The sequence below is a fragment of the Lepidochelys kempii genome, chromosome 10, assembly GCF_965140285.1.
Source record: "Lepidochelys kempii isolate rLepKem1 chromosome 10, rLepKem1.hap1, whole genome shotgun sequence".
Taxonomy (NCBI): domain Eukaryota; kingdom Metazoa; phylum Chordata; order Testudines; family Cheloniidae; genus Lepidochelys; species Lepidochelys kempii.
Window position 1 is genome coordinate 53,809,528 of NC_136389.1, and position 27,264 is coordinate 53,836,791.

At 41.8% G+C, this 27,264-nt stretch overlaps 1 protein-coding gene across 3 annotated transcripts in view; it reads left to right on the forward strand.

The window, feature by feature from the left end:
- The window catches only part of RORA (RAR related orphan receptor A), a 545,340-nt gene that overhangs the window by 424,641 nt on the left and 93,435 nt on the right, over positions 1-27,264 (forward strand). The window contains exon 1 of one of the 3 annotated variants that reach the window (XM_073303637.2): positions 24,268-24,460. The exons of the other annotated variants lie outside the window; for them this stretch is intronic. Coding sequence (XP_073159738.1) covers positions 24,430-24,460 — 31 coding nt within the window. The 5' untranslated portion in view covers positions 24,268-24,429. Of the gene's footprint in view, positions 1-24,267; positions 24,461-27,264 lie in introns of those variants that run through there. 3 annotated transcript variants of the gene reach the window in all.

The following is a 27,264-nucleotide window of genomic DNA, read 5'->3' on the forward strand; positions in this document are numbered from 1 at the left end:
TGGATTAGAACAGGAAATCCCATAATGTGGACTATATTTTTAGTAGAAAAATTTTCTCATGGACCATTTGCCATCAGGCAACATCCCTATGACAGCTCCGAGAATGGAAGAGTAACACTGAGAAAGCATTTGTGTATTTAAGCTATTAAGAGACTTGTACTTCTTGGGAGAGGGATGAATCCCCCTACCTAGTTTTGCTTATCATCTTATATCCCCTCTCATCTGTCCTGCTAGTCTCCACTGGAAATGAGGAGAGCCAGAACCATGTGAGCAGTCAGTTGTCCTTGGACCACCAACCAGTAATCCGTGGGATCGCAGTTTGGGAACTGCTGGATTAGAACCACAGAGCCAAATTCATTCCTGCTGCAAATCAACTGATTACAGTGGAATTATATCAGGCGTGAATCTGGCCCATTATGATTGAAGGAAGAATGGTATCTTCATCCATTTCTCCTCCTGACTAAATGACTCTTTCCTCCTAATGCTTTGATTCAGTGATTAACAAGTGATCCATCTTCCTACAGCATCAAAATCCAAGCTTGTAGCTATTGCCTGTTATTTATGTGTTTCTTTCTCCCAATTCCTGCAAGGCTTATATTTTAACGCTAAATCTTTTGCCCAGGAGTTAATTATTCTCCTTATAAACCTGTAAGGAATTAGTCACATATTTGGTGTCTCAATTTTGTGATTAGTTCTCAAAGAATGTATTGTTGGACATATTAGTTAATAGTTAAAAAGCGAAGATCAAGTAGCCACAGGAATTTACTCCCTTTCTGGAAAATCTAGCATGATTTCTTTGGTATGGCAATACCAAAATGTGTCGTCTGGCATACCCACCTAAAATGCTTGTAACTATATAAAGTGAATGGATTCAGGAACTGGATTTAAACACAGACATAATATTTTCCATCAGTTAGACACTGAGAAACCCCAGACATGCAGCGCTGCAAGTGAAATTATATATCTTGGGAAACCAATTCCAAATGGAAACCTAATATGTGGGATCCTGACTCAGTCACTACTCCCTTAACTTCTTGCTGTCCCCAAAATATATTTGGATACATTAGTTTATGTAAATGTAGTAATGTTATACCCAGTAAACATGCACAGATTGAGTCGTGCCAGCTGTACTAAATGTAGCCATCAAAACACAGCTATAAGCCAGCCAAAACATAATGCATATTTACCTATTTTACCATGTTACCACAGATGTACTGCACTACTATTTTGTGGAATCAATTCAGCAAATTGTGCGTTATTTATAAAAGGAGAAATCCTGAGTCTATGGTAAGCCTTCTGCAATAGTCGCTTGGTATATGGGAAATTTAAATAGGACTGAGTAATCATGGACGTGCTATACTATTGCCTGCAGTGGTTGCCTCTGACCCAAGGAAATGCAACAAGAGTCAAAATAAGAAGGTGCCCCTAGCCTGTTGCGCATTGAAATATTTTCCTGCTTCATTTCACTGCCTTCTGGGACAGCAAGTAAAATGAAGTATTTTAAACAATGTTCTTTGCATATATGTCACTGAGTATAAGCTGAGTAGCTTACAAAATCCTTTTGAAAGTTTTTTACTCTTTTTGGTGGCTTTGTTCAGAAGGTACTTCCTACCCTCACCTCCAAATGCTCTGGCTGATTCCGCCTTTGGGTACCAAAACTGTCACATAATTGTTTCTGTGCAAACCAGGTGGTTGGGAGCTCAGCTGAAGAGTTGCGTATGCAGATATGGTCCTGCAAGGTAGCTTGTCTCGGATGCAGTCTGAAATGACTGCTTCTCAGTGCAGGGTACAGTGTAGTGTATATACTAAAAAGGAAGTGGCTTGTGAACACTGGAACAGTTTTGCGGGCTTGGCTTGCAATAATACCAGGTTCAAAATGGCAGTGCAAAAGGTAACTTTCACAAAATTACTTTTACTTTCTCTTGCCATATTAAAATAGCAAAGAAATATTAAATTTACTGAAAGTGCCATTATACCCTGTAAAACTGAGGAGGAACTCAAAATACAGCGTTTCTTCTTCCTAATTTCCACATCACATTTGCTCACTTCAGAAGCCAAGCAATGATTTTTCTAACTGCAAACAGCAAACTTCACCAGTTACAGATTCCAGAATCTGAATTTAGCTGGCAGTTCTGTTTGATGTAGACGACAATCCGACTATATTGGTTGTAAAGGGTTTGCAAGACAGACTCTCTAGTTCGTGGCATTCAAGTAAACAGGCTGTGTGGTTCTAAAATACACAGGGGCAGAGACAGTTATTCAACCAGTTGCATTCTGAGTCGTTTCTGGCTACACAATTAGGAATAAAGATGGCTCTGTTTCCTTTCCAAAGTCAGGTAACATGCCAGTTATTACTTTAATGAAACGCAACAAGGATGCCAAACAAGCAGCTTTTGAGGCTCCTGCATGACGTTGTTATGGGAAATGTTTGTACTAGTTTGTAGATAATAGGTGTAGTCTGAAGTAGGAACATCTAGTTCTCTTCAATCCACTCCCTTTCAAACTGTGCACCATTTGGGTGTGGACATGTAATATGGAAATCTATAGCTCGGCAAACTTGAAACTGTTGACATGATTTTGTGAAGCAACAAAACTTTTCCATGGATTTTCTTCTGCTTTTGGATCATTAGTGCAGCACAAGCCTGGCAGAAACAGGGGATTGATGAGAATGTTTTCAAAATGTACAATCCTAATGAAGGACTGGATTTTTTTTGTAAGCAACAAGTTTGATGTAACAAAGAGATACCTTGTACTTAAAACCAAATGCAAAATTACTTGTGGATTAGTTGTATGTAAAAGTGAATTTTAAACCAGTACATGTTGAATGGACTAGACTCGTTCTTTAAAAGTGCACCTGCAGCATTGTAAGCGCAAGTATTTTTATGCAAGTTGCCTTTTTATACATGCTGCCTAAAATGATTGCACAGCTACCTAACTGGCACATCCAACTATATCTTAGACAGAAAAATGCATCTGCAATATTTCAGTGTTAGGAGCTGGGGTTTGGGATGCACAGTAATTAAGGCCCAGTTTGCCCTTTTGTAGTTTATTTGATGGGTCACTGGAGATGCCACCATCTTATTTTGGAAATGTGGGCCTCCTTTCTGCAGAAGTTGCTGGGGATTTCAGCCATAGGCCTCTGGGTCCCCAGAGATCAACCAGACAGACGCCTCTTGCCTCAGCACTTCTGCTTGATCTCACTGCAGGTTCCTTGTACCCCTTGTCAACGGAGTTTCTGCTTTCCTTGACCATTGGCTGACCCAGACATTCTCTGAAGGATGTAACTTTCCAATCTAGGATGTAGCTTCCAGCCCTTCTCTCTATGGATGGATCAGTTAGGCAAACGATCAGCAAGCAGAGTTTACTATTCCTGTTCATGGCTGAAAATTCCTTTAAAACTACCAAATCCTTTTAAAAATTATCTTTGATAAAATATTCTTAAGATGATGGAGTGCAGTATAGAGGAGGACTTTAACAGCTTGTTCTTTATCACCATAAAACTACTGTCCTCAGGAGAGGATACCAAACGATGTCTCTGTTGAACAAAGATTATCTACTTATCCAATCACCCCCACCCCACCCCAGCATTTAAAACTCCTTTTTCCTCAGCCAGACAGTTGGTTCAGACATAGTGTACCTGTAGTTTCCCTTCTTTCCTGTGTCTTTTCACAGAACTTGGTTTCCACAGCAAGTGCCTTTCAAAGATGTTGTGGTTCAATAAAAGCGCTCTGTAGTCCTTTGTTTTATAAAGGAGCTCTCCTATTAACTCACTGTTGAATAACTTACAACCTCGGACTTATCTGAATTCTACTCAGAACCACAATATCTCATTGCAGACCACTTGTTACCTTCTGAACACTCTGCAGGCTTCCACTATTGCCTTTCTGATTTCAAGTGTTACTTCCTCTACTATATATTCTGCTCATATTCTAACCAAACATTCTATCTTGAACAGCAAATGAGTGTCCATATTTCCCAAGGCACTTTCCCATCCATACTGATTAGGAGCTGGTCAAAAAATGGGGAATTTTTTCCATTAAAAAATTGCACAACACTTTGCACTTTTCCAAAGCTTTTGTGTCTGTAACTAGGCAACTGACGTCCTTGTTTCCTGTGCACCACACCTTTAAATTTCTAAAATCTGGCTGGTTAAAGAGATGCCATCCATTTTTATTCTCATTGTTGCAGTCTGTGCAGAAGGGACAAACACACACACACTGTGTTCCTAATCTAAACACAAGTCGTCCAGACACATAGTGTATGCTTAGTCTTTGGATATGGGGAAAAACAAATGCTAAACACCAATCATCCCACTTTGGAAATATCAGTGGAGGTTTGATCAGTGTAGGAGATCTTAATTCATTTGAAGAAATCAAGTGATGTTAATGTTGCAGCTTCACACAGTGACATTAGAGCAGTGCTTCTCAAGCTATCTGATGTGGGAGACCGGCAATTTTTTTTCCAATATGCGCGCAGACAGGCAGCCGATGGCTCGCGGACTGGCACCGGGCCGCGGACCACTACTTTGAGTAGCACTGCATTAAAGGACACCTGTCCATCAGGTAGACTTGATTGACCATTTCGTTTAGATAAGATTCAGCCCTCTACTCTTCAACTCTCCTGCCTCCATCTCTACTGTACAGCATCAGAGTTCAAAACAAAATGTACATGTATGAAACTCAAGAGGGTGTATTGCAGCATAAGTGAATGGAAACATTAATACTTGTCAAGTTTCCTCCTGCACTCTGAACTCTAGGGTACAGATGTGGGGACCTGCATGAAAACCTCCTAAGCTTACTTTTACCAGCTTAGGTTAAAACTTCCCCAAGGTACAAATTAATTTTATCCTTTGTCCTTGGAATATCCACTGCCACCACCAAACTCTAACTGGGTTTACTGGGAAATGTAGTTTGGACACGTCTTTCCCCCCAAAATCCTCCCAACCCTTGCACCCCACTTCCTGGGAAAGGTTTGGTAAAAATCCTCACCACTTTGCATAGGTGACCACAGACCCAAACCCTTGGATCTGAGAACAATGAAAAAGCATTCAGTTTTCTTACAAGAAGACTTTTAATAGAAATAGAAGTAAGGGAATCACCTCTGTCAAACCAGGATGGTAGGTACCTTACAGGGTAATTAGATTCAAAACATAGAGAATCCCTCTAGGCAAAACCTTAAGTTACAAAAAAGACACACAGACAGAAATAGTCATTCTATACAGCACAATTCTTTTCTCAGCCATTTAAAGAAATCATAATCTAACAATACCTAGCTAGATTACTTACTAAAAGTTCTAAGACTCCATTCCTGGTTTATCCCCGGCAAAAGCAGCATACCAACAGACACAGACCCTTTGTTTCTCTCCCTCCTCCCAGCTTTTGAAAGTATCTTGTCTCCTCATTGGTCATTTTGGTCAGGTGCCAGGGAGGTTACCTTTAGCTTCTTAACCCTTTACAGGTGAGAGGATTTTTCCTCTGGCCAGGAGGGATTTTAAAGGGGTTTACCCTTCCCTTTATATTTATGACAATACTACATAATTCTTTGTGATAGAGAAAAATAATCTGGAATCTAACAAATAACCTCTTTTAAGATTCAAAAGAGACTGTGACTCTCTTAAATATCCTTGCTCAGTTTAGTGTTTTGTTGTTACCTCATCTGGTACTGTAGGGTATAGAGGGACTATAATATGATTCCCCTCACTCTGGCATTTGCATGCACATCACTAGTTAGTGGCTGGGGTATTTGCTGTCCTTGCTGGTACTTTCCTGTTTGTTTCTTCACTTCCATCATCTTAGGGAACAATTTAGTTCTATTTCTGGTGAGATTCTTCATCATGCAGAACAGAAAGCATTCAGCTGCTCATGTTACTGTTGTCCTTTAAGTTTGTTTGTATATCTTTGCTGTATTTTGGATCATGTCAAGAATCTGTCAGATACACTAGCAGTGAGCAGCTGTAACATGACAGAGCCCTTGCTTGCGTAACTTTGGAGGATTGCTGCGTATCCAGTATTGTGTTACATGAAAGAGAATTTTTATGAGAGACATTATTATGGTGAGGACCAGCTAATGCCAAGCACAGGCTTCTCTAGTTTGCTCTTCTGTTCATCCTTGAGAAGATGGAAATTAAAGGACCTACGTGGCTGGGTGTGAAACAGTCTGAATCTCTAGCTAACCAAAAAGAAACATTTGATTCTTTTGTGGGTGGGAGGTGAATATCCCTAACAAACTATCTGAGTGTTTTCACTTGAGATGAGAACTCTACAAACACATTCAGCCAAATGTTGTCTGTGTCACATGTGTGCACCTCCATGTACTTCAGTGGGCAGAACTGTATTATCTGTGGATACCTCTAGATCTGTATCCAGGTATTGAGAGTTCAGTTGTGATGGGGCAGGAATGTATGCCCAAACCAAGGAGACACTCAGGCTTACCTTTAAAAAAATACCACTATTGCAGCATGGTCTACAATGAGGTTTTAGGTTCCCGTTCCGCTGTACAGGTGCAGCCACGTAGTGGAAACACCTAGTGCAGACAGCATCTCAGTTTTAGTTAGTTTCAGACAGTGACACATTGGCTGCAATCCGAATGTAGATGAGGTCGAAGGCCCAGATTCTGCAAGCAGCTCCCTGCAGGCTGATTTCTTTTGCTCTGAGCTCAGTGCAGGACTGGGGCCATAACACTTTTTTCAGGGAAATGAAATTTTCCTTCCAAATTTGTAATTTTAAGATTTGGTTTTTCCCCTGCTGCATCTGGAAAATGTGTAGCAACCATATCTGACTCATAAGGATTGCCAGAAACCCCACTGTATTGGGCAATGGTATTTATTTGCTACAGCCCACAGTTTGGGAACCCCTGTTCTAAGGGGCACCGCTATGGTGGGGATGCATCATGACTGCAAGGTTCTCTCTCAGAGGTACCAGAAGATTTGGCACAGATCCTTTGGTTGCTTTTGTTATCCCTGGTCTAGACCAACATTTGGGGAAAACCCTACACAGGGCACTGGAAATGTCTTGAGGTTCTCCTCACAGTTTAAACCAGATCATTCCTTCATTGTGTGGTTGTTTGTACCCTTGTGGAACAACCAGGGGATCTATCCCCAAGATGCATTGTTTCCCTCCTTTCCCCTCCACCATCTGCAAAGGTGTTTAAGAAATCTCAGAGGAGCCACGGGAGGCCAGCACCATCCATAAAAAGGGCCTGAGCTTCTGTACTTCTTCCCCCTGGTCCCTTTGGAGCCTCACTGCCTAGACACACACCCATAGGTTAAGTGTTAACTTAAGTTCTTCCCTCTCCACCTGCAGTGGGGAAGTACCAAGGGAATCGGGTTTTAAGGAGGCCCTGGCTTAAGGCACCAGTCCCCTTGTATAGATCAACAGCATCATGGAGACCAGGAGAGGTAAATGCAGTACAACAGATGCAGTACATGCCTCAGCCCCCAGGCTAAGATCTGCCTATTGCCTATTCCCTTGTCTGCACAGATGAAAGGGAGGATTTAGACCACGATTAATTCAGTCATCGTTCTTGAATGTTACATACACTGACTCTTCAGGATAACTCACCATATTCTCACTATACCCCCTTCTCACATCATAAAAACACATAGGCTTCTTAATCCACATTGGCCTTTCGACTGAATATGCTTGTTTGTGGGATGAACCGCAACGGTGTCTACTCACAATCCAGATTTCACTGTAAACCAGGCAGGACCAGAGTTCTCTGAGGAGTGGCTTGACCACAGTCTATTGACAAATACCATTATAGTGAAGGGAACTGCAGATATTTGCCTAGTTTTAGCAAATGGCTGAGTCAGCTGCCAAATGCTCTCATCTGTTCTCCTTTAGTGTCGCTTGGTCTTAAGTATAAAGTGCCATGATTTTGATGACTCCCATTTATTTTATGCCTGATTTTCACTGTACAGTGTGTCATAGTACCGTTTAGCAAATCTAACAGAGATGTTCAGAAGAGCCAAGATGTCCTGATAGTATTTATTAAATATTCTCTTCTTACACACAAAGCTGAGACTCAGAGAGGCTTTTAGCACTTTGCATTGTTCAATAACATGCTGTGGGAAGATGCGATCTCTAACCAATTGCTTCTGTCAAAATCCCCTTTGGTTTTTCTCCATGTGTCTCCTCTATGTGATCTTTAGCATGATTAAGAAAAATGTTGAAAAAAGACTTTGCTGGGTGCAAATAGGGTGAGTCCTCTCCAGTTTCCACATTGAGCTAGGTTGCCCTTCTTTTGCAGTTTCACAGTGGCATTTCTGTTCCTATTTGATAGCAATTCCTGTTCTTTTCCCATTGTGTTGCATATCTTCAGTAGTGCTTCAAAAGCTTTGTCCTTAGAACAGTTTAGCATTTTGGTGTTGATTTCATCACTACCTCTGGACTTTAGTTATTCTCTACCTCCTTTGATGGCTTTTTTCAGTTCTTCTTTTGGAAGTGATCCAGCTTCCACTTTCATGTCAGGGATTTGTTCAGAAATGGTGTTATCTATTCATTCAGCACATTCTAGCCGTTCAGTCATCTGCAGAAGAGTTCATTTCCATCCTTCTCTAGCTCTTCCTCAACAGCAGATAGTCTACCACTTTGTCTTTGATCAGTGAATTGTTGAGGTTCTTCTTGCTGCTATCATGTAACATAGAAATTGAACATATCTTTATCTTCTGAAGCCTTTTCTGCTAATTCACTTTTTATTGGCATGTCTCCTGTCTTGTTTGGTAATGTTTTTCTCAAGCATTTTGTCGTATAATCTTGTTTTTCATTGTTTTATATGCACCTCTTACTGCTTCTCCTGATAATTATTCAACTTTTCAACATATTTCAAAACACCCAGTTTTTTTATATGTGGTCCTCAGGAGTGCAGGTGAGCCAATGTACTGAACCAAATCCTGTTTGCCTTAAATGTGGGAGTAGTATCGTTGATTTCAATTATTAGTTTTATGTTTAACCATTTTGTGTTTAATACAACATATATACAAGCACACTGTTTTATAGCAGCTGTGATGGTATGTGATAGCTAAGGCTGCAAATCGGTTTTAATCTAAACCTTTTGTTTTCACTCAGTCAGTTTTCTGAAACTTTCATCTTTGAGGTTGAAACATGTCCCATACATAGGAGGAGTAGCAGGGATTAAAAATAGTGTTGATGTATAAATGGTGGAAAGCAGGCATGAAAGAAAAAAGGAACAAGTTAGATGAACATGTATTTAACATTGTGAGTGGAAACTGTGTGTGTTTGTGTGTGCTGTCTCTAATCCAGGACTGAACGTTGCTCATTCTGTACCTAAAAATAGTGTGACCTTGTGAGGAAGCATTTTTTAATCTGGTGGATTTTACTCAACATGTGGTCATTCAAAAACTGTTCAGAGATTTTAATGTTAGTAAGAGTTAAACTTGTTGGCCAACGAGCAAGTAGAACTGTTAAAAGTTCATGAAAAATGCAGTTTATACCATGATTCCACAATTTATCACATAGATTGTACCACCGTGTATATACCTCTCCATGTGTGGTTTAACGTCCAGTAATGAATGGAACCATAAAGGCTACAAACACATGTGCTTTATGACACTGTGGAATGGGAAATCCCGCCTTTTTAATAGGACAACTCCGTTGGTCACCTGGTAGATTGTAAAACATGGATTCTTATAATTACAACAATATTACGTATATAATTTTCTGAATTTTAGAGGTTTCCAATATTTGTCCATTATTTTTTCTCTTCCTCTTCAGACCCATACAGTTGGAGCCATGTTGATAAGGCAACCTGGCTTTACAGGCTTAGAGATATAAAACATAGTACCAGTTTAAAAAAAAAAAAAAAAAACCCTCTAAAATATTCACAAAACATTTTTTCCTGAAAAATATGCAGTATAAAACAATATATGTCCGCAGTGATATAAACTTTTTATGAGTACTCATTTGGGATGATCTGCATAACTTACTCATGGATTTGCCACTTGTGAGTAAGCAGCCATGCCAGTTCATATTGATCAAACCTTTATTCAACACCACACCCAGGCCCTGATCCAAATTCCATAGAATTCAATGGGAGTGCTTCTTTTGACTTCCATGGGCTTTGGATCAGACCCTGAGGGAGAGACAAACATGATGGTGTTATGTGATTAACATGCCCAAATCAGGTAAGTGTGTGCAGTGTCCTCTGATGCACCTAACTGAAAATCAAGTATACACTGTTCATTTATCAGGTAGAATTGCACATGCTAGGAGACGGACAAATAAGTCATTTAACTAAATGCACTAAAAAAATGCTACCTTGGTTACTATTTTTATTATAATATGAAAATCATTCAGTACTCTTCAATTAATAATTAACCGAATGATTTAAAAGACTGAGTATAATTTTAAATAATATTTGGACATTTTTAAAATGTCTTGAAATCCAAGTGCATCCACAAGCAGTCGTCTGCAAAGTACATCCTTGCAGTGCATTTGCTTTGAAACCAAGGTATTTGTGTTTAATACTGGGGTGTGTGTTAGAATCTGAATACAGTTGTGAGCCAGAGTGCTGCTGTGTTAGAGGTAACCTTCTCTCAGCCCCCCAAGTTATAACAGCCTTAAAGTGAAGATTAACTGTGTCTTAAATTAGCCTTGATTCTATTAACTGCCCCTCCTATTTCAAGTTCTGGAAAGGGATATGGGGAAGGAATGTCATAATGTTTCTCTATTCTCTGACAAGCCTTTCGGTATCCCTGTCAAAGATCATTTAAAATTGAATTGAAATAATCAGAAATGATGTGCCTATGTGAAAAATACTTGGCGAATTCCATTCTGTCAGATAAAGGTATGCTAATGAGTTTTAAATCCTGAGTTAAGAATGATTCTTATCAAGCAAGCAACAGTAGTTCATTCTAAATTATTAAGGTAAGAAATGAGACATTTATAAGTACTTTCCATGGTTTGTTTCTAAATGCATAAAATAAAAATTGCTTTCTCTAGCTAGCTTAATATAAATTTAGGTTGTGAAACCAGATAGGCTTTATATGAAGCAATGCATCAGTCACTGTAGGTGGTCTGCCCTATATACCCTGCTTTGTAATCAAATGCATCAACTTAGAATGTTTCTTTCTTTCTGGAAAAAGGTTATACTATGCAAGTATTCTCTTCAGAACTTGGTAAACAATATTCCCTAATAATTAGCTTCATTTGTCAGTGAATCATCTTGTTATTTTGCATCCACTAAAGACTAATATCCTTCAACAGTGTGACTTTATCATGTCTGATAATCGTAATTTTTCAAGGGAATGATCTGTATGGATTTCATGCCCAGTAACTGTATCATTGTTTGTGCAGCTTATTTGTCATTTTATATAGCCAGGTAGCCTTCTGTTTGTTTCATTCAATATTTGGGGGCTTTTTTAAAAATAAAATCATTAAAGTTTATTATATCCTTGATGCTTTAAAAGCTATAATAAGCAGTCACTTGGAAAGTGTTTCATACAACACTGCTTGTATGACCTTCATCTGCTTATCAATTATTTTTTATTTTTCACTAAGAGCAATGTACAGTAATATGCTTTCTTCTGTAAATCTGGTCTGGTATAGGAGGGTGTCTTGAATGAAGACTTCAGGGCTGGGCATGAAGTTTTATTAAAGCAGGAGTATTTGATCCATGAAAAACAGTTTGCCTGTTACCAACAGAGGAAAGGGATGGAACAAATGAACAGTATATATACTGTGTGTCATTAGAGGCACTTCTAGCCTTGCCAAAATTCATTAACATTTTAGAGATCAGAATTAATCTCTGGGAGGAACTGAAGGGAATGAGTTACGCGCAGTGCCTCAGATGTGTCCAGTCGTAAGTATTGTGCTTGAAGAATGGGAGTCAGAGAAGCTTAGAACCTCATGTTAAGTGGGTTGAAAAATAATGCTGGAGAGCAGCATTAAATTAAACTTCAATTATTTTAGAGAGCATATTTGGTATTAAACTTACGTTTTGTATCAGAACATGAAAATATGCCTTAATTATTTTCATCCTAGCACAAATATTCTTCAATGCAATGCTGTATAAATACTGTATATGCTCATGGGAGCAGGGAATATGCTGCTGATCAGACAATGTCAACTTAGATGAATCCTGTCCGGTAAGCTGTAGGTTAAATGTGAGCAGTAAAACCACTATTGACATGTGGCACAACTGACTGAAATGTCAATAGTTATAAAAAGAGTATTTCATAACGCAGAATAATTGATTAGTTTGCTTGACTGGACAGAAACGTCTATTTTCCAATGAAAGCAAAATAATTTCCGTATTTGTTCTCAGAGCACTAACAGCAGAGAAAGCTGATTTGTCCGAATGAAGCCTTGTTCTTAATCACACATCAAAAATAAGGAGAGTTTTTGTCACCTATAATGGCTGGATGGATAAGGCATGACTTGAGGGAATCAAAACACTGGCATAGAGTTTTTAGATTAAATTTGCCCAAACTGGAAAGAAGTGAGGGGGCAAATATAGTGTATTTAGGGGTAGATTCCGTAGCCTTTACTCACCTGAGTAGTCTCAGTGAGACTACTGTGAGTAAGTGCTACTCATTGTGGGCAAAGAAAGGTTGCACAATCAAGTCCTTGCTTGTTTTTATTCAGAGTTCTTTCTAGCTGCACCTATGTAATTATCTAAGCACATTGAATTAAAGATACAATTTTTAAATATATCAAACAATTTTGAAAACAGGTATGTTAAAAAATCCCAGTTTCAAAGCAGATGCCCTCTGCTCAGTCCCACTTCCCACCATCCCCAGCACTCCCCTTCATCTATGGAAAAACAAGTGGCTGCCACCATATCTAAAGGTAAGGATATGTTTTGCTGCTAGCCCTCTCCCATTGAAAGGAAATGTTACATCTAGCATCTCAGGTAATTGCAACTCGTATATTATCGTATGAGGAAAGAAGTGGTCTCTCAAGCTGCCAAGACTTCAATCTTCTTGGCTTTGCAGGTCAAGACCAACTCCTTCAACTTCAGTCACTAGCCAGTGCAGATCACAGAGCACTGCAATGATGTGCGCTTGGAGAGAAATGCTACTTAATCATTGGGATTCTGGATTTCAAACTAGATGTCTGAATAGCCTGAAGATGTACCACTAGGTAACCTAACCATGAAGTGCCAAGCTTTACTGAAGACCACATTCAACCATAAGTTGCAATCTCTTTGCCAAGGGCAGATGATAAGAAGCATGCTGCGCAACTGCTTCTACAGAAACAGCTGGGGACAGTAACAACCTTGTCTGTGAACCATGGATTAAAGTGGCCGGCAAACTCCATCAAGTGAGACTACTGATATCATTTCTACCATTGCTTCCCCGCTCTGTGTATATTATCTCAGTCTTGTCTAACGAATGCTCATCCATCTCTCATTCTCTGTTAGATGTAGCACAGGCAGGTTTGTAAATATAGACCTGAATGTCACTGGTGTACTGGAGACACTGTAACCAGATGTCACTTCCTCTCTAACCCTCTTAATTCCAAAACACGCATTGAAAAAAGGGATAACCACACAGAACCCTGTGCTGTACCCTACACTAGAGAGTCTTCAGGCTGGTAAACAATTCTCCAATACTACTCTGGGGATCTCTCAGAAGGAAGGGGGCAGAGGCACTCAAACAACTCCAGAGACGCGTGCTAGGAGTCCAGATGCATTATAGACATACTGATGTCTTTTCAGCATGGATACTTATTTTCATCCAACATCAGGAGGATGGTTGATTGATAATCAACCAACATTATCAGAGTTGTTTCCATACTATAGCCATGCCTCAAACCAAGGTGGCTAGAGTCAAAAGGACTTGAAGATTCCAGGAATTTCTGGAATTGCTTCACTACAATCTAGTCAATTTTCCTTCAAAGTGTGAACTTTGAGGCAGAGTGCTTTTTTTGAGAGACAGTCTGGGTCAACAGGTGACTCCATGAAAAAGGGTCCAACAGTTGTTTCTTTGAGGGAATTCAACAATCAACTCCAACAACATCCTGTATACCTCTCCAATTCTCCGCAAGCATCACAGGTCATGTGACTGTTGAGATGGTGTGTAATTGTGAGTGAAGGGAGGTAATCTAATTGCTGGTAAGGGTAAGCAATCTCCTGACTTCAGAACCACAGCAGAGAAACACTGTGAGCTCAAGCAAGGATTCTGCAGTGCAGCAGAGTGACCTATACTAGTTGCATCTTAACCCCAACCTAGGGCTCTCATATATCTTATCAAATTCAGCTTGATACATTTGTTGGTAATCTCTCTATAATTTCATGGTCTGATGTGCAATCAGTGACCGCTGATCAGTCATAATCTTAACCTCAGTATACTTTGGAATTAAAGTAATTAGGAAGACATCTAACATTTGGATACACATTGTCCTTTCAAGGGTTTTCAAAGTTGGAGGAGTTTGGGTGACAATAAATGTGACTAGATCTCTCAAACCTTTCACTGCCAACATCATATCTAGCTGATTATAATGATAATGACTTTGTAGACTTACATTTCATCTAGAAGAATTCCAAAGCACTTGCAAACTCTGTGTCAGTCTTTATTTTATTTCACCAACCGCAGAACTGCAGCAGCTGTTTAACAGAGCGCAGCTACAATGCAATAGTTCAAGAAAGGAAGTGAATAATAATGTACCTCAATGAAAATAGTGGGGGAGTTCACAAAATGGCTTGATTGTGACATATAGCCAGTCTCACACTGGGAGTGGTATGAAAGCACACTGCACCGATAAGAACTCTGGGGCATGCTGTGTTTGAAGCAAGGTAGTATGGCAGTTTAGGAGTGCTAGTGTCCATTATAAATAACAAAAGAGGTACCTGAGCTGGGATGACCAATGCTATATTCAGCTTCACTGATTAACTGCTTGTAGTGCTGCAAATAAATCAGTTGAATTAAAATGTTAGCAAAAGCTACAGAGAAATTAATCTTGAGATTTAGGGACTATCATTCTCCCTCCATGTATATAGTGTATAGCAGGGGTTCTCAACCTTTTTCTTTCTGAGGCCCTCCCCCACAACATGCTGTAAAAACTCCACAGCCCACTAGTGCCACAACAACTGTTTTTCTGCATATAAAAACCAGAGCCAGCATTAGGGGGTAGGAAGCAGGGCAATTGCGCAGGGTTCCACACCACAGGGGGCCCTGCATAACTACTCTTCTCAGGCTTTGGCTTCAGGCCCTGGGTGGTGGGGCTCAGGGAGGTGGGGCTTTGTGTTTTCTGTCCTGCGCCCCAGTGAGTCTATGCCAGCCCTGCTTGGCGGACCCCCTGAAACCTGTTTGCAGCCCACCAGGGGGCCTTGGACTGCTGGTGTGTAGGAATTGGGTAGTATCCCTTTAAATAGTGAGCACCACTAAGGGGCTAACAACTGAGAGCAGCAGTGTAGCTAGGCATTCTGTGTGTGTATATTTAATAAACATGGTTATTTGGACCCCACTGTGCCCATGTGCCTTTTTTTTTTTTCATATAATCAATGGTATGTAAGGAGCAAAAGACATAAGAAAGTGGATTTCCAATGTTTGGAGTTAGTTATGCATTATAATGGTTGCCAGAATTCTCTGTACTAAACTCCTAATCTACCAGGATTCTGCCAGTGCTTATTGCCAGAAACTGCTTATATTTACCCTTCATTAGTGATAGCCCCTCCCCAAAGTTTTGGCCAAAAGCGGTTAGGTTTAGAGCTGCTTAAAAATGGGGAAACAATGTTCGTAAAAGTTTGCAATTTCAAATTGTTTCCAATTCACTAGCAGAAGGAAGCCCATTTTTGCCCAATTTTTGGATACTTTTATGAAAAAATTTATTTATATTTTTATCAATCTGGTTTGAAATCACTGAAGTTTTTAATTTACCGAAGACCTCTTTTTCTTACTAAAAACTGGGTTTTCAATAAACTAATAATTTTGTTATTAATAAAAATACACTAAAACATCAACGAAAAATGGAAAACTAAAATTCATGTCACCAAATTGTTATGAAAGCTTCAAACTGTTTTTCAATAAAAAAATTTTTCCTAAGAAAAAGTTAGCTCTAGGTAGCTTTTAAACACAATCCATAAACTTTTTCTCTGCTGACATCCAAAATACATAGATCTGGGGCCATTTTATTTAATGCTGTTTATACCACAGTTGTTCTTGAATAAGCAAGGTTCTCATCTACATGTAACAGAGGCAGCATGCAGTAATTTGATTACAAGAGGATTTACATTCTGTAATATAGACAGCATTGCTATAGAATGTAGTAAAAGGATCTTCCAGTGGTTTACAAATATTAGCTTCTTAACACTCCTGTGTGGTAGATATTATACCTAGTTCACATGAAGTGAGGCAAAGGAAAGTTAAAGGCCAAGTTGTGGCCGGCCACTGCTCAGGTGCACAGGAGAAAGTCATGTTGTAAATGGGTGTCTACTGTGCAAGGTCCAGGCTCAGTTATGCTCCTTCCTTGCTCCCTTTACCGCACACACCACCTCAGAAGTGGTTAGCTGCAAAGAAGGGGTCATGTTACTTCTCTTGAATGCATGTGCTAATCAGTATATACTTCTTCAGGGTACCAGCAGTGGTTGAGGGAGAGTCACTCCTGAGCTCCACCTACTTAATACAGCTACACACCACGCACAGAGCAACATCTGAGTTCCAAGTGACCTGGACATGCGTACACCATCAGTGGGAGGGATGAGAATAGAGCCCAAGAGTCCTGATCCACAGTCTCCCTCCTTATCTCCTCCATCCCCTCCTCCCAGCCTTTAGTGTAAACCATATACAGGATCATTAATGTGGTCTCGATACATTCATGTGGTCTTTGGATCCATAAACAAATGAATGAATTACATCTAATCATGTTTCAGAGTAACAGCCGTGTTAGTCTGTATTCGCAAAAAGAAAAGGAGTACTTGTGGCACCTTAGAGACTAACCAATTTATTTGAGCATGAGCTTTCGTGAGCTACAGCTCACTTCCTCAGATGCATATCGTGGAAACTGCAGCAGGCTTTATATATACACAGAGAATATGAAAAAATACCTCCTCCCACCCCATTGTCCAGCTGGTAATAGCTTATCTAAAGTGATCATCAGGTGGGCCATTTCCAGCACAAATCCAGGTTCTCTCACCCTCCACCCCCCCACACAAATTCACACACAAATTAATCATGTGTGTCATTTCTCCTGTCTGACAAATGTATGGGTATTTACAATATTTTAATCTTAATATTTATTCATATTCATTAAGTAGCACAAAGAAAAGGAGTACTTGTGGCACCTTAGAGACGAACAAATTTATTTGAACATAAGCTTTCGTGAGCTACAGCTCACTTCATCGGATGCATTCAGTGGAAAATACAGTGGGGAGATTTATATACATAGAGAACATGAAACAATGGGTGTTACCATACACATTGTAACCGGAGTGATCACTTAAGGTGAGCTATTACCAGCAGGAGAGCCAGGGGGTGGGGGGGAGGACCTTTTGTAGTGATAATCAAGGTGGGCCATTTCCAGCAGTTGACAAGAATGTCTGAGGAACAGTGGGGGGGGGGAATAAATATGGGGAAATAGTTTTACTTTGTGTAATGACCCATCCACTCCCAGTCTCTATTCAAGCCTAAATTAATTGTATTCAGTTTGCAAATTAATTCCAATTCAGCAGTCTCTCGTTGGAGTCTGTTTTTGAAGTTTTTTTGTTGAAGAATTGCAACTTTTAGGTCTGTAATGGAATGGCCAGAGAGATAGAAGTGTTCTCCAACTGGTTTTTGAATGTTATAATTCTTGACGTCTGATTTGTGTCCATTTATTCTTTTACATAGAGACTGTCCAGTTTGACCAATGTACATGGCAGAGGGGCATTGCTGGCACATGATGGCATATATCACATTGGTAGATGTGCAGGTAAACGAGCCTCTGATAGCGTGGCTGACGTGATTAGGCCCTATGATGGTGTCCCCTGAATAGATATGTGGACACAGTTGGCAACGGGCTTTGCTGCAAGGATAGGTTCCTGGCTTAGTGGTTCTGTTGTGTGGTGTGTGGTTGCTGGTGAGTATTTGCTTCAGGTTGGGGGGCTGTCTGTAAGCAAGGACAGGCCTGTCTCCCAAGATCTGTGAGAGTGATGGAACCCCGACCTGGGGTATTCTATCTGCTACCCAAGATCCATAAACCTGGAAATCCTGGACGCCCCATCATCTCAGGCATTGGCACCCTGATAGCAGGATTGTCTGGCTATGTAGACTCCGTCCTCAGGCCCTACTCTACCAGCACTCCCAGCTATCTTCGAGACACCACTGACTTCCTGAGGAAACTACAATCCATTGGTGATCTTCCTGAAAACACCATCCTAGCCACTATGGATGTAGAAGCCCTCTACACCAACATTCCACACAAAGATGGACTACAAGCTGTCAGGAACAGCATCCCCGATAATGTCACGGCAAACCTGGTAGCTGAACTTTGTGACTTTGTCCTCACCCATAACTGTTTCACATTTGGGGACAATGTATACCTTCAAATCAGCGGCACTGCTATGGGTACCCGCATGGCCCCATAGTATGCCAACATTTTTATGGCTAACTTAGAACAATGCTTCCTCAGCTCTCGTCCCCTGATGCCCCTACTCTACTTGCACTACATTGATGACATCTTCATCATCTGGACCCATGGAAAAGAAGCCCTTGAGGAATTCCACCATGGTTTCAAGAATTTTCTTCTCACCATCAACCTCCGCCTGGACCAGTCCACACAAGAGATCCACTTCCTGGACACTACAGTGCTAATAAGCGATGGTCACATAAACACCACCCTATGCCGGAAACCTACTGACCACTATTCCTACCTACATGCCTCCAGCTTTCATCCAGACCATACCACACGATCCATTGTCTACAGCCAAACTCTACAATATAACCGCATTTGCTCCAACCCCTCAGACAGAGACAAACACCTACAAGATCTCTATCAAGTATTCTTACAACTACAGTACCCACCTGCTGAAGTGAAGAAACAGATTGACAGAGCCAGAAGAGTACCCAGAAGTCACCTACTAAAGGACAGGCCCAACAAAGAAAATAACAGAACGCCACTCGCCGTCACCTTCAGCCCCCAACTAAAACCTCTCCAATGCATTATTAAGGATCTACAACCTATCCTGAAGGATGACCCATCACTCTCACAGATCTTGGGAGACAGGCCAGTCCTTGCTTACAGACAGCCCCCCAACCTGAAGCAAATACTCACCAGCAACCACACCCCACACAACAGAACCACTAACCCAGGAACCTATCCTTGCAACAAAGCCCGCTGCCAACTGTGTCCGCATATCTATTCAGGGAACACCGTCATAGGGCCTAGTCACATCAGCCACACTATCATTGGCTCGTTCACCTGCACATCTACCAATGTGATATATGCCATCATGTGCCAGCAATGCCCCTCTGCCATGTACATTGGTCAAACTGGACAGTCTCTATGTAAAAGAATAAATGGACACAAATCAGACGTCAAGAATTATAACATTCAAAAACCAGTTGGAGAACACTTCAATCTCTCTGGTCACTCGATTACAGACCTAAAAGTTGCAATTCTTCAACAAAAAAACTTCAGAAACAGACTCTAACGAGAGACTGCTGAATTGGAATTAATTTGCAAACTGGATACAACTAACTTAGGCTTGAACAGCGACTGGGAGTGGATGGGTCATTACACAAAGTAAAACTATTTCCCCATGTTTATTTCCCCCCCAACCCCCTGTTCCTCAGACGTTCTTGTCAACTGCTGGAAATGGCCCACCTTGATTATCACTACAAAAGATTCCCCTCCCCCCCCCCGCCACTGGTAATAGCTCACCTTGAGTGATCACTCTGGTTACAGTGTGTATGGTAACGCCCATTGTTTCATGTTCTCTATGTATATATATCTCCCCACTGTATTTCCCACTGAATGCATCCGATGAAGTGAGCTGTAGCTCACGAAAGCTTATGCTCAAATAAATTTGTTAGTCTCTAAGGTGCCACAAGTACTCCTTTTCTTTTTGCTAATACAGACTAACACAGCTGCTACTCTGGAACCTGTCATTAAGTAGTACATAATCCAAGTATAATGTAAGTTTCTGATACTTGACAAGTATTCTTCATATTACTTAATTGATTCAACTTTGACAAATTACTTATACGAAAAAGTGAGAATACATTCTGGTCAAGTAAACTGTAATGCTGAGTTAACTGTTACATGACTGTCACTGTGGGAACAGGATATGAAAAATGACAGCAAATAAGGTATTTTTCTTGCTATTCATATGTTGACTAAATTCATGTAATACTCTGTACAGTTACTGTAACACTCTTGGTTAAAAAACAGAAGTCAGTTTTGGATTGGATGATCAGAATGATGCATCTGGAAGATAGAGCTAATTGGATATGTGTGTAGGTTAAACACTGACTACTTATGCTAGAAAAACAGAATTTTGAAGATGGTTTTAGATGGGAATTTCATGTGAAAGTATAGAATATAGTGGAAAAAAAAGTCTGCTTCCCTCAGATGTGTGGTATTGACATTCTAAAGCTTAAAGGTATAAGGACAGTTATTCTATTCATCATTTAAAATGTCTAATCTGTAAATATATGAAGCAAATATTGTAAAATGTAGGAATAAAAATCTGTGTTGACTACTTATTATTGGAGCCATTTAGCACATCAGATGTCATTGTAGATTATCAGTTTCATTTCAGTTTGACTGGAAATAAATACAGATCAGTAATAATGTAAGGCTATGTACCTTATGGTTAAATATTTGACAACCAGACTGGTGCTAATGGACTATGACATTTTTCAAGCCTAGGTCTGACATTACTTGTTGTGTCAGAATGAAATGTTTGTCTAAATCTACACTACAATACATTAAGACATCATTCTTTCTTTCTACACTGTAAGTTATCCTAGTACATCTAAATTTCAAAGTGTGGCGGCATCAAACAACTGATCCAAATGTAAAAGAAACATTTTCCAGCTTCTGAAAAGTTATAAACAAAATAGTAACAGAACTTAATCCAGTCCAACATGTCGTGTATAATTTCTGTTCAGTGTATCATGTGTTTTATAGGTGAAGTACTATGAAGAACAACATAATTTGGGGTGGTATTCTTCCACCCTTGCTCATTGAGTAGTACCTTATTCTGCTTGTTGAAAAGTAAGACTCTACTTAATGAAAGTCAGGATGGCAAAATGGATCAAATGATGTATGCCAAAGATAGGAAACCTAATTCTAGCATCACTGTATCAGTCCAGTTCTTCTAGTTTTGGTTTTTTTAAACTATGAAGATATAAAAAGTCAAAACATTGCATTAATGTGACTTGAATGGCCAAGCTGATAAATGGCTAGGAATACCTGAGTGACTTATAATCACATGTAAAGAATACCATAATGTATTGTGCCCTTTATTAAACTATATAATAATAATCCATTATGGGACATTTACAAAAGTTTGATGCATATACCTTCATCTCTTAAATGTTCTCTCAAATGTAGATCTTTATTTCAAACATTTAGATGTTCCCGTTGCCCCTGGTCTGTCTTTATGTAATTTTTTAAGCTTATGTGCTAGCTTCCTTATTAAAGAAACAAGGTGGGTGAGGTAATACCTTTTACTGGACAAACTTCTGTTGGTGAGAGAGACAAGCACTCTATGTAGCAGGAAAGCTTGTCTCTCTCATCAACAGAATGTGGTGCAGTAAAAGATATTACCTCACCCACCTTGTCTCTCTAATATCCTGGGATCCACACAGCTACAGCAACACTGCAGACAGCTTCATTATTGTCATTCTTCTTCTATTATATACATTATAGTGCAGGGGTGGGCAAACTTTTTGGCCTGAGGGCCACATCTGGGAATAGAAATTGTATGACGGGCCACAAATACTCACAAAATTGGGGTTGGTGTGCGGGAGGGGGTGAGGGTTCTGGTTGGGGGTGCGGGCTCTGGGGTGGGGCTGAGGAGTTTGGAGTGTAGGAGGGTGCTCTGGGCTGGGACCAAGGGGTTCGGAGGGCAAGAAGGGGGCTGGGGCTTTGGGCAGGGGTGTGGGAAGGGAGGTAGGTTCTGGCTGTGGGTGCGGGCTCTGGGGTGCGGCTGGGGGTGAGCGGTTTGGGGTGCAGGAGGGTGCTCCAGGTTCAGATTGAGGGATTTGGAGAGCGGGAGGGGGATCAGGTCTGGGGCAGGCGGTTGGGGAATGGAGAGAGGCCCAGGGTGCAGGCTCGGAGCGGTGCTTACCTCAAGTGGCTCCCAGAAGCAGCGGCATATCCCTTCTCTGGCTCCTACGCAGAAGCGCTGCCAGGCGGCTCTGCACGCTGCCCCATCCTCAGGCACCACCCCTGCAGCTCCCATTGGAGCACCGGAGGGGGCCATTGGAGCACATAGGAGCCAGAGCGGAGCCATGATGTGGCTTCTAGGAGCCTCGTGGAGCAGCCCCCGATCCTGCGCCCCGGCTGGAGCGCCGGAGCGGGGCCAAGCTATGCGGTGCGGCCCCGACCTGGCGCCCAGCTGGAGCACCGGAGTGGGGCAAGCTCCAAACCTCACTCCTCAGTGGGAGCTCGCGGGCCGGCTGAGGCCTGTGGGCTGTAGTTTCCTACCCCTGTTATAGTGTATCTATGCCCTACTGTACTCTTATTTTGGGAATTTCTCTGCTCCCATTTCTAGGGCAAGATTAGGCAAAATGAACATTCTTGCTAATACAATTTTCTTCAGAGTGTACTTGAATAAGTTGAATGTGTGTGTATATAGAGTGTACATAGTAAAGCTACAAAATTTAGTCATGCGAACAGATAGCCAGTTTGGTGACAGCTCTTGCTATCCAGAATATTGAAAAAAATCCAATGATGGAATTATGCTTCATCCATTTTACAGTAAATTCTGACTGAATATGAACCCATCACAGAATATACTTAAAATGGAAATGTTCAATTAGATCATACTCTAAATCAATAACCAATAAACCTGTAGTTTTGTCATGCTGCCTGCGCCCTATTCTTAATATAAGATGTTATTTTCAATTCAAAATACAATCCTGTGGAAAAGTGTAAACAGAAACAGAGATCAAGCGCAAGCTGCGTTTGGCTTAGAAATACACCTTCAGGTATTCAGCTGTGATGTTTTTTAATGTAGTTCTGTTCAATTATGTATGTGCTTGCCACAACCGAAAACACAGACCCTATGTTGAGAACATCTGCACCTCATTCAATCACAACCTAATAATTGCTGCTTTTAGTTTCTCCTAAGGGCCAGGTGGGGAAGAGGGGAGAGAGAAAGGCCATTTTCCCTCCATCAGTGTCTTGGTTTAACACTACAGCACTTAAGTTCACAAAGGGGAGAGAGCTCTGAAGATCTTCGGCAGGGCCCCTTCCTTGATGATCAGCGTTCAGCATAACGCCAAAGTGGCTCGTTTGGAAGCTGTTTGCAGGAGGCACTAGCGCATTCAAGTATCAGAGGGGCAGCCGTGTTAGTTTGTATCCACAAAAACAAGGAGTCAGCCGGGGGCACCTTAAAGACTAACAGATTTATTGGGGCATAAGCTTTTGTGAGTAAAAAAAACCCCCAATTCTTCAGCTGCATGGAGTGAAAATTACAGATACAGTCTCCATGCAGCTGAAGAAGTGGGGCGTTTTACCCACGAAAGCTTATGCCCCAATAAATCTGTTAGTCTTTAAAGTTCCACCGGGCGAACCCCTCCTTGTTTTAGCACATTCAGTGCGATGTAACTTGTCCTGAAAGGCCAAGGGTGCTTGCCACAGCCCTTCTCTTAAGCACCTTCCCTCAAAGCAGCCCTAATTCCAGCGTAGTCTCTTTCGGGGCAGACCCAGAGTCCAGCTCTGGCCCTTGGCCCGTCAGTGCTGGGGAAGGGGGTGGGTTGGACGCTCTCCCCCCTAAACCAGCGGTTGGTGCGAGCGGCTTGTCTTGGCACAGGGCAGGGCTCCTTGCTGCTGCCGCCGCCGCCGCCGTGCATGGGGCGAGCTGGCTGTGCAGGCGCGCGGCTCGCTCGCTGTCCGCCGGCTGCTGAAGTGGGAGAGCCCGGGAGCGCTCGTGCTCCGGGTGGTCTCCGGCAGCGGGAGGGGGCCGGGCGCGCGGCGGCCGTTGGAGATAGAGCGAGCCGCCGCGGCAGCCCAGCGGGCCAGTCCCGAGGAGGCGGCGCTGCCGCCTCTCTGCCTGTGAGTGGCCGGCGGCGCTGCCTCTCAGCCGCGGCAGGGCGGGGAGGAGGCGAGCGGTGTAAACAGGGAGGGGGGGCTGGCTTGATGTCAGCGGGTCACATGGAGTCTCATATGGGCCGGGGGAAGGAGGCGGTGGCAGGCTGTCAGCTGGCAGGCGGCAGATGCTGCTGAGGCGGTGGTACAAGGAGAGGGGCCCGGCTAGCGCGCACCCAGCCCATCCGGCCCGCCCTCGGTGCTCTGCTCCCCGCCGCGTCGCCCCTGACAAATGATGTGTTTTGTGATCGCCGCGATGAAAGGTAGGCGCAGCCCTGCGGGGAGCCGCCGCGCCGTGCCGTGCCGTGCCGCGCCGGGGATGGGCGCTCGCTCCGCCGGGGAGCTGGGCGCACGGGGCCGGCCGGCGAGCAGGTGCGCTGGGGGGTTGGGGCGGGGAGTGCCACGGGCAGCGCTCAGGTGGTCGGGTTACTTGTGATTTGCTCCCCTTCCCGAGGCCCGTTCGTGCCGCTGGGAGCCGGGCCGGCTCGGGGAGAGCGGCCCGGGGCGCAGAGCGGGGGCTTTGCCTCGGCCTGGGTGGCTGAGGGGGAGGAGGCGAGTTGGTGGGGCTAGTCCCGTGCCCAGAGAGTGCTGCTCGGCACGGCGATCCCGTGGCTGGCTCCTCAGGGGTGACTGTCCGTTGGAGCTGGTGCTGCTTCACCGTGCCGCTCTGACCCACCCTGGGACCCCGCGCACCAAACCTTGCCGAGCGCTTTAGCCCGGCGTCTCCCCTTGCCGAACGCATCTGCGATCGCTGCCGGCCCCCCGGGGAGCTGCAAATTCCGGCTTGCTGTGGAGGGTCTATCCCCTAGCGCCTGCCCTCCTTCTAGACTGGCTCGTCAGTTACCTTTCTCGGCGAGTGGGACACCCGTCTGGGCCAGCTACTGCAGAGCAGAGGCTATTTCTTATTAATCCTTACAGCTGAAGTAGCTCACACTGGGGTGTGTCATCTACCTCTTCTTCTGGTGTTTGCTTGTGGTTTGATTTAGAGCTAATCACGTAGTGAAAGTGACCAGGCACGTGCGGAGAGGTTCCCTTTTTGTTTTTGCCCAGACCAGTTGTGTGTTTAGAGGCTTGTACTATATACTTTTACATAAAAGTTGGAGGATAAGAGAGAGTTTATCTTCCCACATGATTTGCAGAGGGAGAGGTTATGATTAACATGGTTGGGATTGCATAAAGCAGAGACGTGCTGCATAATCCTAATAAAATCTGTCTCTAAAATTTTACAGTAAACATACTTCAGATAGAAAGAGAGAGTGTGTGGTGTCCTGTAGACAGTTTGTGTGGCTAAAAATGACAGGCTCAGAATCTGTACATTTTTAAAGAGTTTTTGGTTTGAAAGGAAAAGTGAGCATTATGAAATGACACTTTAAAATCTGACACTTCCTGTGCTTTCAAATCCCAGTCCTTCCTGAGGGACAATGGGAAGAGTCAGAGAAAGTTTTTTCATGAGAAATCAAAAGTTTAAAGGTATGTTTTCAAATAATTTGTGGTGTTTTCTAATATTGTGGGATCCACAGATAAACTATGCACTGCAGCATATTTTTAAATCAGGGAAACCATAAAAAGCACATATCTAAATATTGTAACAGTTCTATTTAAATAGGACCTTCTTTCTCTGTAATCCAGTCTTTGTAAATATATTAATTTAGTTTCCCAACTAAAAATACTAAGCCTTTTTTTTTGTACACAGATCTTGTTTGAAAAAGGAACTATTTGAAATTGAATATTTAATGATGATCCTACTAGAGACTGAAATGTTTGCTTGATTGTGTCTTTTACTTTGCAAATGCACTAAGTGAAGGACACCAGTATCAGTGTGCAGTGGAAGCATGATAATTTACAGTTGCTAAGCTTCTCACTCTCTTTTTAACAGGGAAGACTAGGTGAATAGAAAGATAGTACTATCCATTAACCATTAGCATCTCTAAATTAGATTGACAATAGACTGTAACCAAGTTGATCCAAAATATTTGTTTCTGTTACAAAAATAGCATAAATGAGTGTGATTTATAGGGAATTATAACAATTCTTCAAAACTCTGGAAGTTGTACTGACAAAATACTGTTTTTACTTATCCTTCTGCAAACATGTAACCAAATAGGAAAAACTGAATGTATAATGAAGAATATATCCTTAGGGTATAAATGACTTAAGAATGCTTTTGGAAGAAACATATTGGAATATTGTAAGATGACAGTAAGATGATTTTGAAAAACTCTGCGTCTCAACTCCAAAGTTGTCTGCTTCCCTGGTTTTGAGGCTTCATTAAGCCATTTTCCATATAGATGTCAAACTGTTAAAGCTTAGTTTTTGTGCTTACAGAATGTGGTTATAAAATGGTTTTATTTCATAACTATTTAGGTTGATGTTTGCTCTTTCTGTAATGCGAGGCATATTATTTCTCTGGTGAGTTTCACTGAAAGTTCACACTAATCTTTTTTATCTATCAATAAGTGTATTCATTACTTTAACAGTTTTGCACTAGTGACTTTTGTATGGTTTGTTGGATAAGCTTCAATAATAGGAAGTGTATTTTAATATTACTCTCTTCTGGTATTGAAGGTTTCAGTGTACAGAGGTATTTTGCTTTTGTGCTGCTATTACCAAAGTGGTGTTCCACATTAACACTGACAAATAGATTAATCAAAATCACCATTTTTTCCCCCTTCCAAAGCCCATAGCTCTTGCCTACACATTTGTCTTGGGTGACCTCTGGCTGCCATGAAATAATAGATCCACAGTATTGTGCTTTAAGAGAAGTAGACCAGAAGCACTGGGAATACAGTTTTTGTATGAGCTCAAATGCACATGGGAGAAACAGACTAAGTCTAAGTCTAGGTGATTAGAATATTTTATTTGTTCCTGATGCTGTAATAGCACTTTGGAGGTATGTGATCATTTATAGTTGCTGTGAAGTTACAGTGAAGAAAATGATGGTTTGTGGGAGAAAGTGAAATGTTACAGATTTCCCTACCAGATTTTTTTTTAAAGTGACGCAGAAGTATATTAAATTCTTCCCTTCTGTTCTTCAATTCTGATTACTCAAATTGACTTCGTACGAAAA